The sequence below is a fragment of the Aptenodytes forsteri genome, unplaced genomic scaffold (assembly GCF_000699145.1).
Source record: "Aptenodytes forsteri isolate BGI_AS27 unplaced genomic scaffold, ASM69914v1 Scaffold149, whole genome shotgun sequence".
Classification (NCBI taxonomy): domain Eukaryota; kingdom Metazoa; phylum Chordata; class Aves; order Sphenisciformes; family Spheniscidae; genus Aptenodytes; species Aptenodytes forsteri.
This window is the reverse complement of record NW_008795560.1, coordinates 194557-210680: the sequence shown is the minus strand read 5'-3', so window position 1 is coordinate 210680 and position 16124 is coordinate 194557. Positions and strand designations below refer to the sequence as shown.

Below are 16124 nucleotides of genomic sequence, written 5' to 3'. Positions count from 1 at the left end.
GCCCTGAACGAGTCACTTGCTCCCCGGAGGGCGAGGCCGGCCGCGCACACCTGTACCGAGCGGCCGGGGGCGGCGAAGGGCTCCCCTGCCCGGCGGCCGGGGGAGGAGGGAAAGCGAGCCCCGCCACGGCGGGGTCGGTATCGGTCACAGCCCTCCTCTTCCCGAAGGCTCCCGCGTTCGCGACCCCAGGTCGAGAGAGGGGTTGGGGCGTCCTCGCAGCTTCACCCAAACCAGGAGCTCTGTGCCCAGCCGAAAGGCTGGGCCCTTTCAGCGTGAGAGGGGAGGTGCCGCTTCTGTGCCCATTTGTGTGAGCCTGCTCACGTAGGACCAGAGGCGACCGCGGAAATGTCATGAACGTTTTGGAAGGAAACAAATTATTTTGTTGTTATTTTCAAATTTTGATTATTTGTGTCCATCTGGAAATAGCGATGAGATTAGGGAGGACTCCAGAGGGAAAGAAGGTTGCTTCAAGCCAGCCCCAGTCTACAAAAAGGCTGGGCAGTAACCCAAAACTAGCAACCATAGGTTTTATTTGAGGTATGTATAATCAGATATTAGTTGGGATGATCAAATGTCAGTGGCATACCGTCACTGTGTTAGCATATGGGAGCAAAAACGCATCTGATGCAAAGATCACAATATAAATCAGTTGCTTTTCGGCTAAATTCCTTGTTAGCAGTTAAAATAACTTTTCTGGTGGTAGGAAAATAAACTGCACGTCATGCAGCACCATAAAAGCTAAATTCCTACGTAAAAATGTCAGAGAGTTTGAGAACATTTGTAAGGTTTTGTAACTTCAGTGGCTGTAGGAATATTTGTGTCTTTACACGTTCACTGCTGCAGGACACCTCAGTCAGAAATTTTAATACTTCTTTATGAAAAGAAAAGCTTTTACTTTAAAATAATAGACATAAACTGGTCTAGAAAGGAAAACAAGAATGCTAGCGCCTTTTTCACTCTTCATATTAAAGGACTGCAAAAATATAGCCTGTATAATATTTTGTTTATTAAACTGGTACCGATAAGTGATAGACTCATTGCGCAGATGGGCCTGGTGCAGTTTTCGCAACCTCATTATGTCAGCACCGCATGTTCTGATCTCTGCTATTTTGATGTTGAGTCTTTTTTTTTTTTTCTTTTCCCTAAGCAGGCCTTTGCCAGTATGCAGCTTTTTGTGCTGCATGTGAATAAACTCAGATGAGGAGGAGTTAAGTAAATAATGATTTGAATAATGAGGTAAAAAGCTAGTACTCTAATCTGTCTGGTATCCTAATACATCCCAGTAAGACCAGGCGTTGTAATAGTGTGTCTTTTATATGGCCGCACTTTTTGCCCCACCCTGTAACATAAATACTCTCCGTTTATTATTAACAAAAGCAATTTACCTGTGATATGAATACGCTAGTTTGGCATGAACTTTATGCCTGGGGGAAGATTTTTTGGGATAACTCGCTATTTCCACCTGGACTCTAGCCAAAAACAATTCTGCTAGTTGGAACAAAAAGGTGTTACCGTGTTAAGTATATTGTACTTTGGGACTGCGTGCTTGTCTCCACCCGCAGCTGTCCTGTGCGAAGTGCCGTAGGTATGTAGCAGTGCAGTGCTTTTCAGCCTGCAGTCCCTCGTTTAAATGGCATTAAGAACAAGGCTACTGTCGCTAAATTTAAGTTGTCCATATGATATCAGTATCCCTATGCGCTATTGGTACTTGTCATAGAAACTTCATAATTGTCTATGGAGATTGAAAACCGTTGAATGTCATTTTATTCAAAAATTATATTGGTCAGTTTTAGGAAGCAACAAGTAATGATGGCAGAAGATGGCCAGAGCAGGCTTAGGCATGGCTTTATAGAATGTTAATTTTATCTGAACATTTGCATAAAGATTTGAGCTGAAGGCCAGGGCGTATGGTTAATCAGTAGATGCAGAGGAGGCTAAAGTTATGTGCTGCACAAGGTCAGCAAGAATATCACAACTATGAAGTCATTTTCCTTTTTCCCCTCATTATGTTTGCAGTATATTTTACTGAACTTGTTGTTATACCCAAGCTCTTGACAGCTGTGGAAGGTTTCACTGTTCAGATCTTACCAGTCACGTTCATTTTCTAATCGGTTATTTAACAATACGTGGTAGCCTTTGAGGGAACCAAAATAGAGAAACACAACTAATGAAATGAAATGCCTAGCACTACGATAAAGCAAGGAAGGTTTCTTGCAATTGCTTTAAAGAGAGTTGGTTCCTTTCCTATAAAGAATATCTATTGGGAGCGATGTCTGCTTGGCAGTGAATGCCATCAACACCATGCAGATACTTGTGTCAGCATGTGTGTACCTGAATTATGGAGAAGGATTTTCCATTTGTTTTAGAAATAGTCTCTCCAAAGCTCGTACTCTCTATAATTATAGAACTGTAATTTGAAATACCGCTTACCTCATGTGAATGTTTAATTTTGGAATGAATTGCCCATCCAGAAATCAAATAACGCATGTTCACATATTGGTAGAAGATTGAACTACAAATTCTGTACCAGTCTGCTGCTTTTCCTGTTACAATTTGAATGGACTTAAAGTTTGTGACTGAGAAGTATGATTGCATCCCATTTCACCAAACCTGGTTTTACATTCATTTCTCACAGTGAAACATGCAGGTCTGTTAACCTGCATCTCTACTTGACTCATTGAGGACCAGTATGTCAAACCAGTAACGACGCTGCTTTCTCACCAATTTTTTTACAAAGTGGAAGTGTTTGTCTGATAGATTCTAATGCTTGCTATAAAGAGAAAAACAGTACACAAAAATCAATTACTTAATTAGCATCGGAAGAACAGGTCATCAAGAGCAGCAGACTTCAGGCCAACGTAGGCTTATTAGTATTGTCTTGTCAGTTCAATATGTTATATAAGCCTGATTTTTTTCAGTGTCAGTTTTCATATGATTTCTGCAGACTTTAAACACAGTTACTTCTGATCTGGTTTGGCTTTGTCCTAAACAGCTCATTGAGATTGGAAACAATAAAAGCTACGAAGCAGATGTGGTAACTGCTGAGCAGTAAGATGTAGTTCTCCTCAAGCTCCCACAGTCTTCTGAAGAACATCTGTATGTTTTACTCCTCAGCTGTTACAGAGATGTAAACCTCCAGTTCTGTGTGTCCATCCGCTCTTGAAAGTTCTGTGGGCGTGCTGACTTCAGGTGCCATTCCCAGGATGGTCGCACCAGCCCCTTCTTACTGCATCTTCCGCTGAAAGTAGCAAGGCGGTTACAAACTACTGTGGTTTGCAGGTTCTGACCCTCTACCTTTGATGCTATGTAATATGTTTCAAAGTCTTGTCTACACAGGTGTAAAGCTTTTCTGGGGGCGGGAAGTAAGCGCTTGTAACTTTAGTACCTGTATACATGCTATTCTGCATTTGGAAGAGAGATTGAAAGAACTTAGGCTGTATGGGAGATAGAGAAATAAATTAATAATGAAAAAATATATTTTGAGTGTGGGATTTAGGGTGATTCAAATTTCTGGCAGCTGGTACTGTTGGCTGCAACTGCTGGCCAGTGGTTGGCATTCCTTATTCTAAATAGTGTCCAGCCACTTCATTTTGGAGGCCTACTAAGTTGTGGTTTGACAGATTCTTAAGAAGACAGTCTCTTAAGAATTTGAAATGTATTAACGCATCTAATGTGAGAATCTTCTGCCTAGAACGGGCAACTCTCTGGACTCCTCCATGGCTGTGATCTGCACGTCTCCGCTCCTTCTTCCGTCTTCCCTCTTCCCCCCTTGCCAGCGTGGCATGGCTTCATTAGTGCTAGAATAGATCATTTCTGTTGGCCTCCTGTTCATCACCTCTGTGCGTTTTGCTCCTAGCTGCAGGTAACCTGTGTTAGATGGCTTCTGTTTGTGGCCTAGGAGTATTTTTAGCTGTAGGCTTTGCTTGTTTCAGACTGTGGCACACTGATCCATTGTTAGAGTGTGGCTTTCATCTCCTCTGTAGGAGGGACCAGTTATAACTGATAGTTGCTTCCTTGCCTTTTCAAACATCACTCCTTTCCTTGTATCTTTTTTCCTTCTGGCAAACACTTCCCTCTTTTGGAGCTCAAGCCAACATAGCTCTGCAAAGCTCTCTCCAAGCTTCTAACAAGGTAAGCAATGGAGAATCAAATGAGGATTTTATGTGTTCCTTTATGCAGCACCCTGTGAACGAAACAATGGTAGGCTTACTGTTGACTGCAGATATTTTGGTGTGGGCAATGATTTTCTTACTGCGTTTGAGTTCTGTTAAATCCATGTTATTGAATAATACTTTGTGTTTCATAGCAAACCTACTAACAGTACAGATATTAAGATGAATTCACTAAACAACTCAAGCCCCTGTATACTGACTTTTTATGTCAAAACTAAGCCAGCAAAGTTCTGAGGAACTCCATCTTCAGTAATAAGTTTGAGTTACATTAAAGATGTACATAAATTAGTTACATTACTGAGGAAAGTTGTTTGACGAGAAACAACATTCTGATGCTTTGTGCTGGTATTTCACCTGTATAATTGATATGTTAAACTGGTTTCTGGATCTCTTTTATCCAGTAGGTCTTTATGCCCTTGCAGTTCCCTCTGTGACTTCCTTCATGTGTCCTTATATGACCCATTGACTGCTGTGAACTGACTTGCATCTAAAGATAAATATGTCAGTGAGCTTGATAAAACAAACTCTGCACCATCTCTAAACTAAACTCTATTGTTTGTAAACGGAATTCTGCAGGGATGACTTGTCTACAAATTAGACTGCTATGGGCAAAGTGCAGATCAAAGATAAAACTGACCTTTCAATGGCAAAATGTAAACTCTGTTGGAGCTACTTGCCTCTGGAATTCAATAAGCGGGCTTTTTCTACATAATAATCACATTCCATAAGAAGAGGAGGAGAAGACGGTTGCAGTAGAAATGCTTCTAGAAGCTGTGCAGCCTGAGGAAACTAGAACTGGTCTGAAACTGTTTTGTTTAAATGTTCTGTTATTTAAAGTTGGCTCTTGTAACATAAAAAGCATTCTTCAGGTGTACTTTGTACATGTTCAGATTTTAGTCAGTGGGTAGAGAAATGCCACTCACAAATTACTTCCTGCGTTAAGCACATAGTCTAAATTTAGTGCTGAGTTAAGGGAATGGTTTACGAGGTTTGATAGACTCAACAGTGAAAAGTGGGATGGGTTCTCTCAATGGTAAACAGTTTGATGATTTCCTTAGGCTTGTTATGCATTGGTACTATGATACGCTTCAGAGTAGGGAGAAAAAATGCACATCACAAATTCCACTTATCCCTCTCCATCCTCAAGAGCTATCCTTTTGATAAGTCTCAGAAGCCAATGATGATATAGCATATCCCCGTGGTAAAAGCCTCTTGGGGAAGACAGAGCCAAATTAATCATGCTTGACAAGAACTTCTCACACTGCTACCCACAGTCAGTCTGTCTTGTTGAGGGCTTCGATCTGAAGGCTGTGTGTCACATTTTAATAGGTGCCAGAATCCACTAGTTTAAATCCAGTATTTGAAATGGAACTGAACTGCAGCCGGACTTCACTTACAAGTCGGCAAGAGGTCTCTTTCCAGGAGGCTGGTTTTAGCATTACTTATCCTTACTGAGTGCCTTACGTGGATGGATGCGTTAGGCTAGACCTACAAAGGATCAAATGCAAACAGGAGTGACCGTGACTTGGAAATATATAGCAGGTAGGATGTTTGGTTGCTGGATTTATTTAAAGCGCTTTCATGTGAAATAACAATGTTTGACTTGATATCCTGGGTGATTTTTTTTTTTGCTGAAGTGGAGTATCTTTAGCTGGAGGGATTGAGTATGCTCATCTCAAAATAATTTTGTAGTTAGGACTCCGTCCTTGGCAGTAAGAAACTCTGAAACTGCTCATACACACGATGGGAATTTGGGTCTGCATCTCGGTGTCCTGGTTGAGGGTTTTGTATAAGGGCCTGGTCTCCCTGCATGATAGTGTGGCAGGTGATACTTGGATTGAAATACAAACTGAGCAGTGTGTGTGAAGCGTTCTTCATCAGGAGCCTGTCAGACTGGGATCTTCACAGGAGAGGGCCATGGAAAAGGCTACAGCAATCGCTTTCAGCCCGTTGGTTCTTTCTAATAGGGCTGTAGACGCTTGTCTAATGAACAGAAGCCTATGAAAGACAACTGTAAACTTACTGTTCTTGTTTGCTTTTTAGTGTTCTTTTAGAAGTTGTTTTTGGCTGTTAGGTCTCAGCCTGAAAACTTCTCATCTGGACAGTGACAGTCCTGACTGGGATTTAGGGAGTAGGACAGGAACGTTATTGCTCAGTACTGACAAGAATAACAGTTCTGGGTCTGTCCAAAAATGAACCTATGCACCTGGAGAAATTTTATAGATGAATTTGGGGCATCTGGGAGTTTGTGAGGTACTGAGGTCCACTTACTTTGATAAAGGCAAAGAAACTTGTTTAAGTTTTCCTGTGAACCTGGCCCTGTGTGGTTGAGTAGAAGGTTGGTAGCTCAATGGCGAGGTTAACTATATGTTGGCGTTGTCTTGTAGAAGTAAGCAACACTCAAGCTGCCTCACTGACACGTTCTTTACCAACTTCATTTTTCCTTGCTTAAGCTCTTCAGGGGCCTTGTGGTCATGTGATGTGTTTTTCTTGGCTTCAGTTGCCTAACTGCATTATCAGAAATGATAAACAAGTTGTTTCCATATAAGCAATTAGTTTTGCAGTAGTGACCATCACGTGGGCCACGTCCCATTGGGTTTTTGTGGATGTCAGTGTTATTCGAAAGGTCTTGAAAACCTGAGACTGCAGCCACCCTAGCTGTGTAGAATCGTCCGTTATATGTACATTGATGCATGTATAAAAAAAAACAATTTTCTGGCAGAACAGTATAAATGTACTTTCCATAGTTGCCAACAACTACAGCTTTACTGGGTATGGTTTATTTAAACCCACAGAAACATCTCCTGTAGTGTGCAAAAAATCTTCAGTGTCAGGAGGAGCTGTCCAGTGCTTCAATGCTCCTAAGTAGTTGCTGTTGTATAATAGTGGGGGGAAAACAAACAAACAAACCCAAAAAGCCAAAAGCGGTGGTTTCTGGGTTAGATCATGCAGTGTCTCCCAGGCTGAGCAGTGGCCGGTATAGGAAAGGGGGGAGATTTACACAGGGAGCATATTGATGTGCTGTGCTTAATGCCAGTATGAATTTTGCTGCATTTTGAATAATAATGCTTACATATCTTCAGGATTGTGATTAGTCATTTACACATAGAAATTATACCTATTTGGCAAAAGGTCATATGAATTTTTAAAAAGAAACCTTTCATGTTACTTTGTTAGAGTTGATAGATTTCCCACTTACTAGTGACTGTGAGTTCTGCTTCACCCTTCAGCATTAAATTCCACGGTGTAGACAATCAAGAGACATTTTTCTCTATTTTTATTCCCCACTAATTACAGGAGAGCCATGGATAAAAGTGAGTTGGTACAGAAAGCCAAATTGGCTGAACAGGCTGAGCGTTACGATGACATGGCTGCTGCTATGAAGGCTGTCACTGAGCAAGGACATGAACTGTCCAATGAAGAAAGGAATCTACTCTCAGTTGCCTACAAGAATGTGGTTGGTGCCCGTCGCTCATCCTGGCGTGTAATTTCCAGCATTGAACAGAAAACAGAGAGGAATGAGAAGAAGCAGCAGATGGGAAGAGAATATCGTGAGAAAATTGAGGCTGAATTGCAGGATATCTGCAATGATGTTCTGGTAATAATCCAACAGCAAAAATAACAGTAGTTAGTACTGCAGCATTCTTCAGAGAGGCTTAACGAATCTTACTAGTGCTGTAGACACTGCAGCACCTTAGCAGGGGAATAATTTTGCATAGCCACATACTTGGGTCCAATTCTAGCTCCTAAGTCATCTAGTTTGTTTCTTAGGGGATTTGTTATAAAAGAGCATTTATTTTTTTTAATAGAAAGAAGCAAACAAGGCAGTGTTGAAGACCCCTAGCTGCTGGCTGGGGGTCACCATGAAAACAAATTTAGATCTGGAGCACTGGCATGAGTCCTGCTAAAAAGCCTACCATTTAAATTCTTTCGTTAATGAATGCTGATGTCCTGAGGCTTGTTTAGTACCCTTTTGGGATGGAGAAGGTGTGTACTTCTTCCTCCAAACCGGTTTCGCTATTTCTTTCACTTAGACGAGAGGGATTCTTTTTATTGCTGTTCAGTTTGCTGAAGATCTGTCAAGAGCAGTTGCTATCAGTGCTCTCAGCCTTTGCATCTCTCTCTGAATGCCCGTGTGCTGACAGTGCCACTATTCAGCTGGAGTTGCAGATAGAATCAGTTTGTTGTAGATAATTTCACTGCTCTGTGTAGAATTCAAGTTTGTGGCAGCAAAAGTGACCAGACTTGTGCTAATGTCAAGCTGCTGCTTTTCATTACCTTGGTTGTGGACATAGGTTTGCATCAGTGTATTTCAAGGAAAATCTTTGCAGTCTTAAGCCCTGATAGCTCTTAGGTTCTGCAGGAGTGAATTGTGGGTAGCCTCAACACAGCAAGTTTTCTGCTTTCCAGGGATTAGGGTACAAGTAGTTTCTCTCTTTTCCTGAGTTTAGACAACAGTAGGCAAAGTGATTAATGCATGAGTATACATAAGTCATTGTTAATGCTTTAACAGTTCATGCTTACCATTGTAACGAAGGCTCTGTTTCAGGCATTATTTTTATGACTTTGAAAAAAAAAAAAAGGTGATGTTTCCTTTCTCAGGAACTCCTGGATAAATACCTTATTGTCAATGCCACGCAGCCAGAAAGCAAGGTCTTCTATTTGAAAATGAAAGGCGATTACTACAGATACCTCTCAGAGGTGGCATCTGGGGACAATAAGCAAAGTAAGTAGAGATGAAATCTCTCATTCTGCTGGGGGCTGAGCAGAATAAAGTATAAAAAATACTCGTGTTCTTTTCCCCTAACATGAAGTATTTATTTCTTTTTGCTACTGCTCTGTAGTATTGAAGACAGGTGCAGTGCAAGTCACTTTTAGAGAAAGACTTCACTGAAATTAATAGAAGTGATTGACAGACGTTTATCAAACCAGTCAAATTCTGCTTGCCGCCCTCGACCTCAGTGACTGATTTTCAAGCATATTTGGCAGTGTAAAATCCTTTTCCTGGAGAATGTGTTTTTTCTCATGGAAAATGCTTTGCTCCTATCATCTCTTGTTTAGCTCGCAAATCTTCACTGTTTGCAAGCTTTCTGCATGCAAATATGGGATATTGGGTTACTGGGTCCTAAGCCAATTAATCCTGAAATGGTAAAGCAAAGCTGAACTGTGCCTGAATTCCTGGTGAAGTGTCTGATGTAGTCCACGTCTTGCAAACTTAGTTTGACGCCGTTCTGGAGCTTGTTGTTACCCATTAGCCAGGAAGGGACTGTTGTCTTTCCTCTGAAACCCCAAACTGAAACATAAAGCTCATGACCTACCTGCTAAATGTTTCCTTCAGTTTAAATAGGTAGTTTAGATAATTCTTCTTCCCCGTATGGTTTTGTCTGGATTTATTATGCAGAACTACTACTTCTTCAGCTAGGCTGGAAGTGAGTGTTTAATCACAGTACGCTTTGACTTAGGTAGAGCTTATGTGCATTCAGATTGGTTAGAACTTATTTTGAATAAATTTCATTTTAAGACTCTTAACATGTTGAATTTAATTTCCACAGCTCAAAGCTTTATCTGAACAAATATTTCTGCCTTAATAGTTCAGCCAGTGGTAGGCTTTTACATCTAAAAACATTGAAAGAAGCGTCTGTGCATATGTAATTGTGTGAATTTCTGGTGGCACGATAGTCTAGACCAAGAATATAATAGCTTCCCCCGTGAAGTACAGTGAGGTACTGTGCATTAATATGATTGTAATTACTCCTTGCAGCAACGGTAGCAAACTCTCAGCAAGCTTACCAGGAGGCATTTGAAATTAGCAAGAAAGAGATGCAGCCAACACACCCCATTCGACTCGGTTTGGCTCTAAATTTCTCTGTCTTCTACTATGAGATACTAAATTCTCCTGAAAAAGCCTGTAATCTGGCAAAGACGGTAAGCAGACTCTTCATATTACCAATTTTTGTGGAGGCTAAGGAGATAATTAAATGGTTGCAGTAGCACTTTGTAGATGATTATGCTTTTTCATACCAAATTCCTTAAAAATGCTGTCATTTTTAAACTATTGTCATCATAGTATATTTTCAGGTAAGTTAGCTAGACTACCTTAGCTTTAAGAAAAGCTAATTTGCTAGTGCAGTTGATCCAGTGAAAGGGGAGACAAAGTGCCGCCTCTTATGTCCATGTAATTCTCTTAGAATGTGCTTGTGTCAAATTTGAAAACGCTTGGATTAATTTAGCACTTGTAAAGTGAAATATTTACTTAAAATTAAACACTTAGCATTCGCATGAAATGTCGTCTTTGTGACTATGGTCATAGCCCTAAATGTCCTTGTGTATCTGCGTGTGTGTGCGCTTCTCTCTCCAGAGACCAAAAAGAGCTTGTGTGATGGGTTGTGCCAAACAAATAGCTAGTCGCTTTTGTCTTAGCCTTCTCCTTAAAATATGATTAGAGCCTTCTAAATGAGGCTTTTTGCATCTGTGAAAGTTACCTGGTAGTAACTTGAATAATATGGCATTAGGTGAATCTTTGTGTTCTTAATATGCGCTTTAATAATACTTTAACAAGTAATGTTTTGCTGCGCAAAGCTGCTGTTCTTGCTTTTTTAGTTGATACAATTACATCTGTTTGAAACCTGAATGAAGAAATAGCACTTATTCATGGCGCTCAGACTCGCAGCATGGGCTTTCATGTGTAACAAACAGATCGATAGGAAGAATGGCTTTATTAATCTCTAGTGGAACATACCCGATTTCCTATGCTGTTTTGAAAAGAAATCCAAAACCTTCCACCCCACCATCAAAAAAACCTTGTCTTCCATTTTCTTTCCTACTTACTCACGTGCAATACATACATCAATTTAATGGTACCTTTGTCTTTTACTGCCAATTTAGACCAGTGAGGCCTTCATTTTTAATGAAAGTATTGCTTTTAAGCGGTGTTGTTAAACCTGACTTCAAGCTGTGTGAATCATGCTTCAGTAGGACAGAGAGTGCGCTTGCCTCTTCAGCACTTGGTGTTGGCATGGTAGTAAAGTTGTTCTGGGCTTTCATCTGGACCCCCCGAGACTTCTGTTTTCCCACTGGTTGTCTAGTGATCTGGTGCTCGCTTTGGTTTACGTTTCTTCTCTTGGTGGAAAAGAAATACTGGAAACTTTTGTCACAGAATTTCAATAGTAGTGTGGCAAATTTGTAAGCTCTTTGCAAGCAGCAGTGAATTCAGAGAGCAGAGTGTGAAAGTGCCGTCTTGCATATTTTTAGGCATTTGATGAAGCGATAGCAGAGCTGGACACGCTGAATGAAGAGTCTTACAAAGACAGCACTCTCATCATGCAGCTGCTTAGGGACAACCTCACTGTAAGTATCACGGGGCAAACTGCTGCACGGTGCGCTGTTACTTCTTTAGGCTGCTGGACTCCACTAAGCGGGACTCAACATCTGAAGACTTAGGTAGTTCTGTGCCGTTAAAAGCCTTTTCTGAGGCATTAGCTGCATGTCTTAGCTGCACTGCTTTTTGTAACCACTGTTACAAAAAAAACCTGTCTGTAACCAGACCAGTTAGACTTGCTTGTTTAAACCAGAAATCACTTGTTAACCACTGTAACAAACTTGGCTTTTTTGTAACAGAAAGTCCAGTTTGTCCGTTCTCAACAGCCAGCTTGTCTTTGTGTTGAGCTTGCAAACTTTTGCTGGCTTTCTACTTGTAATCCTCTGCCCGTTTTCTAGTTCATTATTCTTTAGCTTTACTGTTAAGTTCCGTTCTGTGTTGCTCTTAGCTGAGAAAATTGCACAGCTATCGCTAACTATGCTGTCTTCCCTTTCCTGACAATTGCAATTAACTGCGTGCTTTCAGTGTAAACATGTGTTTGTATTTTCTTACAGCTATGGACGTCGGAAAACCAGGGAGATGAAGGGGATGCTGGGGAGGGAGAGAACTAATGGCTGTCACGCTTCATTATATGTTCAATGTCACCCTGTATCCTACACATAATATCCCTTTGTGCGACAAGCAAAAAGAATAGTACATCGACTTTCACAACCTCAACGTAGCAAAAACTGTCTGTGGGGTAAAAACGGTTGGTTGGTGTTCTGTGTACTTAAAGCGGAGGTCGGCTATTATAATGGCATTCCGAACTTTCCTATTATGAACATTTACAGTTATGATTACCGTGTTTATATTTTTAACTGAACACTGTGATTATGGGTTTTGTGATTGCAATTGACTTTACAAAACTCTTATTGGTAGAAAAGTAGACATCAATTATGTAACTCTGGCGAGCTTAATTTGGCACCAAAATAGTCGAAGTACAATTCTGTTGTAAAGTTGTACAGAAAGTTATAGAGATTCTATTGTGACACTGGGGCATGGAAGGAAAACAATCCGATGTATGGCATTCCAGTTAGTAACACTGCTATGAGTTAGTTCAACAGGCACACTCTGTAGACATTTGTAACCAAGTCTGAGGCACCGCTTTCAGTCAAAAGCTCACTTTGTCAATCCTATCTTTCTGGGGACGGGTTTTTGTTTTGGGGAGGAGGGTAACGGGGGAGTTAGCAGCTTGATTTCCAAATTCTTCACACTGGCAGATAACTGGGATTTGACTTCTAAAAGCGCTTTCGTGCTCATACAACATGCATGACTAAGCCCCTTCCCACAGCAATAACGTACCTAATTATACCTTAGATATTCTTCAGTAGTGAGAATTCTTGGTTCACTGCCATGGACTTGCAATAGGAGAAGATTCAATTTTTTGAATGGCCTTATTAGTTTGGATGATACCATGAAGTGATCTGCCACTTTTGCATTACTTTACTCTTAGGTGAATTGAAATTTCCATGGTATTCCCGTTTTGAATTGATCCTGAAAACTTCTTAAGTAATCCACTGAGCCATGTTATAGAAATTTTTCTCCCACTGGACTCTGTTCATCCTTGACCCTCTCACCTGTTTAAACTCCATTAAAGCAATTTTGGACTCCCACACACGCGTCATCCTTTCTTCGATTATGGGTGATGTCAGGATGGTGGGTGAGACCTGAGTCTGCTCGAGGACAGGTTTCTTTCCTGGATGTTTGAGAGCTGCCAGTGCTGTTGCAGTCTTCAGCTCTTGGCTGTCATTTTTTGGTAGTACCAGGAGCTGGCTCAAATATTCAGGAATTCCCGTTTATTGTACTGGAATGCAGACCTACACATTTGCAACGCTTGTAATATTTGAGCTCCAAACGTCCTCACCTAGTTATGTTTCAAACGTGTCCCATTAAATAAAACCTAGTAAGAGTTGCGTGAATAATGCAGTGGAAAAGGTTAGGAATAGTCACCTATCAGTCTCGCGGTATCATCCCCCTACCTTCACATTCCACTTAGGTATAGGATCCATCTGTTTGTCTGTCCATCTGTCTGCTGAAGAGAATTTCATGCACTGATTTTAAAACTCCCCTCTACTAGCTGAACAAATTGTGCAGTTAATACTTGGCGCTTGATAAATGCAGTAGTGAATGTGGAACCGAGCCTGTCTGTATATCTGGTAGCTCTTTTCGCTTTGTTTTTACTGACCAGTATTCTGCCTAAAGTTTGCTTCTGTGACGGTTATATTGCCTAGCACACACGTGGTTGTGAGAATAGTATAGCAAAAAGAAATACCTGGTTATTGATGTACTAGATTCGTGTATGTCTTTTAAACAGTTCTAGTTTCACCTGACACAAAATAATCAGGAAAAGTGTAAAAGAATTCAAAAGTGAATAATAAAAAAAAATTTTATCAGTTGTTTGTGTCTGTTATCTTTGCCATACTAGCGGCAAAAAACTTGTGGTAGTAAAATCACCACTTAGTTTTACTAAATGCACGGATCTTGGGTTGTGCGAGTTGATTCATGGTTTCCAAATGGTGTGAATACTTAATTACTCATCCCTTTGCAGAGACTTCCCCGCACACAGCCTCCCAGATTTGTAGTAGAGGACACTGGTTCTCTTCATTTTTGTGGAGGTCATACTTATGCTATATTGTCATTGCGGCACTTAAAAGAAATGCAACTATAAATACCTATTTAACTTGCTATGAGTCATTGCATATTGTATGGTTGAACACACCGTACATGAGAAAAGTGTTGGTTACATTTAAAGCTTTTTCCGCAGGGAATCCTTTAAATGCACGCTTCTGAACGCAGGGTTAGCTCTTCAGCTGGCCCTCTGTCAGTCATCTGTTTGCACACCCAGCTGCACTAGTGAACTGTGACCTGCATACACGCCAGGTAGCTCCGCTCTTCGCAGCTGGTGGTGTGCAAGAGCACATCTAAGTGCAAGTGGAGGTGTCTTCCTGGAAATAAAGCGCTTGAAGAGATGGATAGCAATAGCCAGTCAGCCTAAAAGCGCCGAGGAGGTTAGTTGGGGCCGAAGCAAGCGTCCTCCCTGCTCTCGGAGCCTCTTGCTCCTGCAGTGAGACGATGCAGAACTGTGCTCAGTGGATAATGTCACTCAGCTTCTTTTGATTGACTGCTACAAAGGCATTAGGCCAAAATCTAACTAGCTGCTGATCAAGCACTGATCTGTCCTGTGGCTTTAAGTCGTGGTCCCACTATTTATATCTGTAATTATTGCTACTTTGTCATTTTCTTCAGCTTTTATAGACATACTTGCTCTTAAATGATTTTACAGTGTACACTCAGTCTGACTCACACTGATGACATTGTCAGCTCCAAGAAGAAAAAATCCCGGGTCCTGCTAGCTGCTCCTGTTCATAGAGCACTTGTCCTGCCTCAGTTCTTTCAGATGACATCGCCCATCCTTACTTTCTCTTTTGGGGGAAATGATGAGCCTAGGAGACTGGTCTGCAGCAGTGATGAGTTAAGGGAATATTTTGATTTTTCAAGTAATTAGATCATTTTGGGAAAGGGCACTCCAGCTGGCCCAGCCCCAGTAAGAGTCAGGGTGTACTCTACATGTTTAACTGATCTAACTGGTGCTGCTGCAGCTTCTCGTTCCCGGCACTGATGCTCGTCTGACCTCTGGGTGAGGCAGTTCAGCGTGGGAAACCAGAAGGCTTTTGGGAAGGTAAGGTTTCTCCTGATCTGCACGGCAGCTGACCCTTCTGAGAGTACGGGATGGGGTGGAGCTGAGCAACCACGCTTGGATTAGTTTTGCTTTAATATGTGGGACTGTGGTGCTGCACGGTGCGTGCTGCCTGGAGCAGGCTGGTGTGTCTCCCGAGCGGCGTTCAAGGACTCCGTGGCAGCAGAGGAACCGCCTTTTTCCATGAAATCCAGTGGACCTGTTCAGCTGAAGTCAACGTGAGACACTTGTCCTGCTGCACTAAGCTTCCCCGCTTAAAAGTGTGGAAGCAGGGGGAGCGTGGCCCTGAGGAACGGGTCTGGCTGAAACACGGAGGTGCTGGTGACTCAGGCCCAGCACAGCCCTGCAAACAGTCGCGCTGGGGAAGTTGCTGGTGGAACTGCCCTGCCCGCCGCCCTAGGCTCCTGTGCTTTTTCATCCAGCCTTTAGCTGCACGGCAAGTTGTTTAATGACAAATCATCACCTCTCATACACGTACCATTACGTCCAGCACAGCTGGGGTGCGATCTCTGCGGATGAAGGTGACCTCATCCAGACACAAGGTGATGGCAGAGGCCAGGTTCTGTATCCCGTGGGTCTCAGGTGGGTGTTGAGGGAGTTTGCTGTGGAGTTGGCGTAAGCGTCTGATGATGAGGGGTTTGTACCGAGCTGTGTGTATCTTACCGGCTCCTGTCTGGATTTCTTAACTTAACCTACCAGAACCTGCAGGTGATTTCCTAAAAATGCGTGGGTGGGCCGTGCAGCGTTAGCGAGCGCTGACAGTGCCGAAAGGCAAAATGCAGCGCCATTACCCTGCCGTTCATTTGAAAAGACAGGAGGGACGCGGGCGGCTGCCCTAGCCGCGGCTTGCAAAAAATTAGGAGATGCAACGGCTGGCTCTCTGCCTCAACCCCTTAGC

General features: G+C 42.0%; 1 protein-coding gene across 1 annotated transcript; it reads left to right on the top strand.

Annotated features, from left to right (window-relative positions):
• The first annotated feature begins 7472 nt into the window (after positions 1 to 7472).
• On the top strand, positions 7473 to 13922 carry YWHAB (tyrosine 3-monooxygenase/tryptophan 5-monooxygenase activation protein beta). Its single transcript, XM_009282185.1, has 5 exons — positions 7473 to 7770; positions 8775 to 8898; positions 9934 to 10097; positions 11424 to 11519; positions 12045 to 13922. Exons 1-5 carry the CDS (start codon positions 7477 to 7479, stop codon positions 12099 to 12101), a joined length of 735 nt encoding a protein of 244 aa, XP_009280460.1. The 5' UTR covers positions 7473 to 7476; the 3' UTR covers positions 12102 to 13922.
• The last annotated feature ends 2202 nt before the right edge of the window (positions 13923 to 16124 follow it).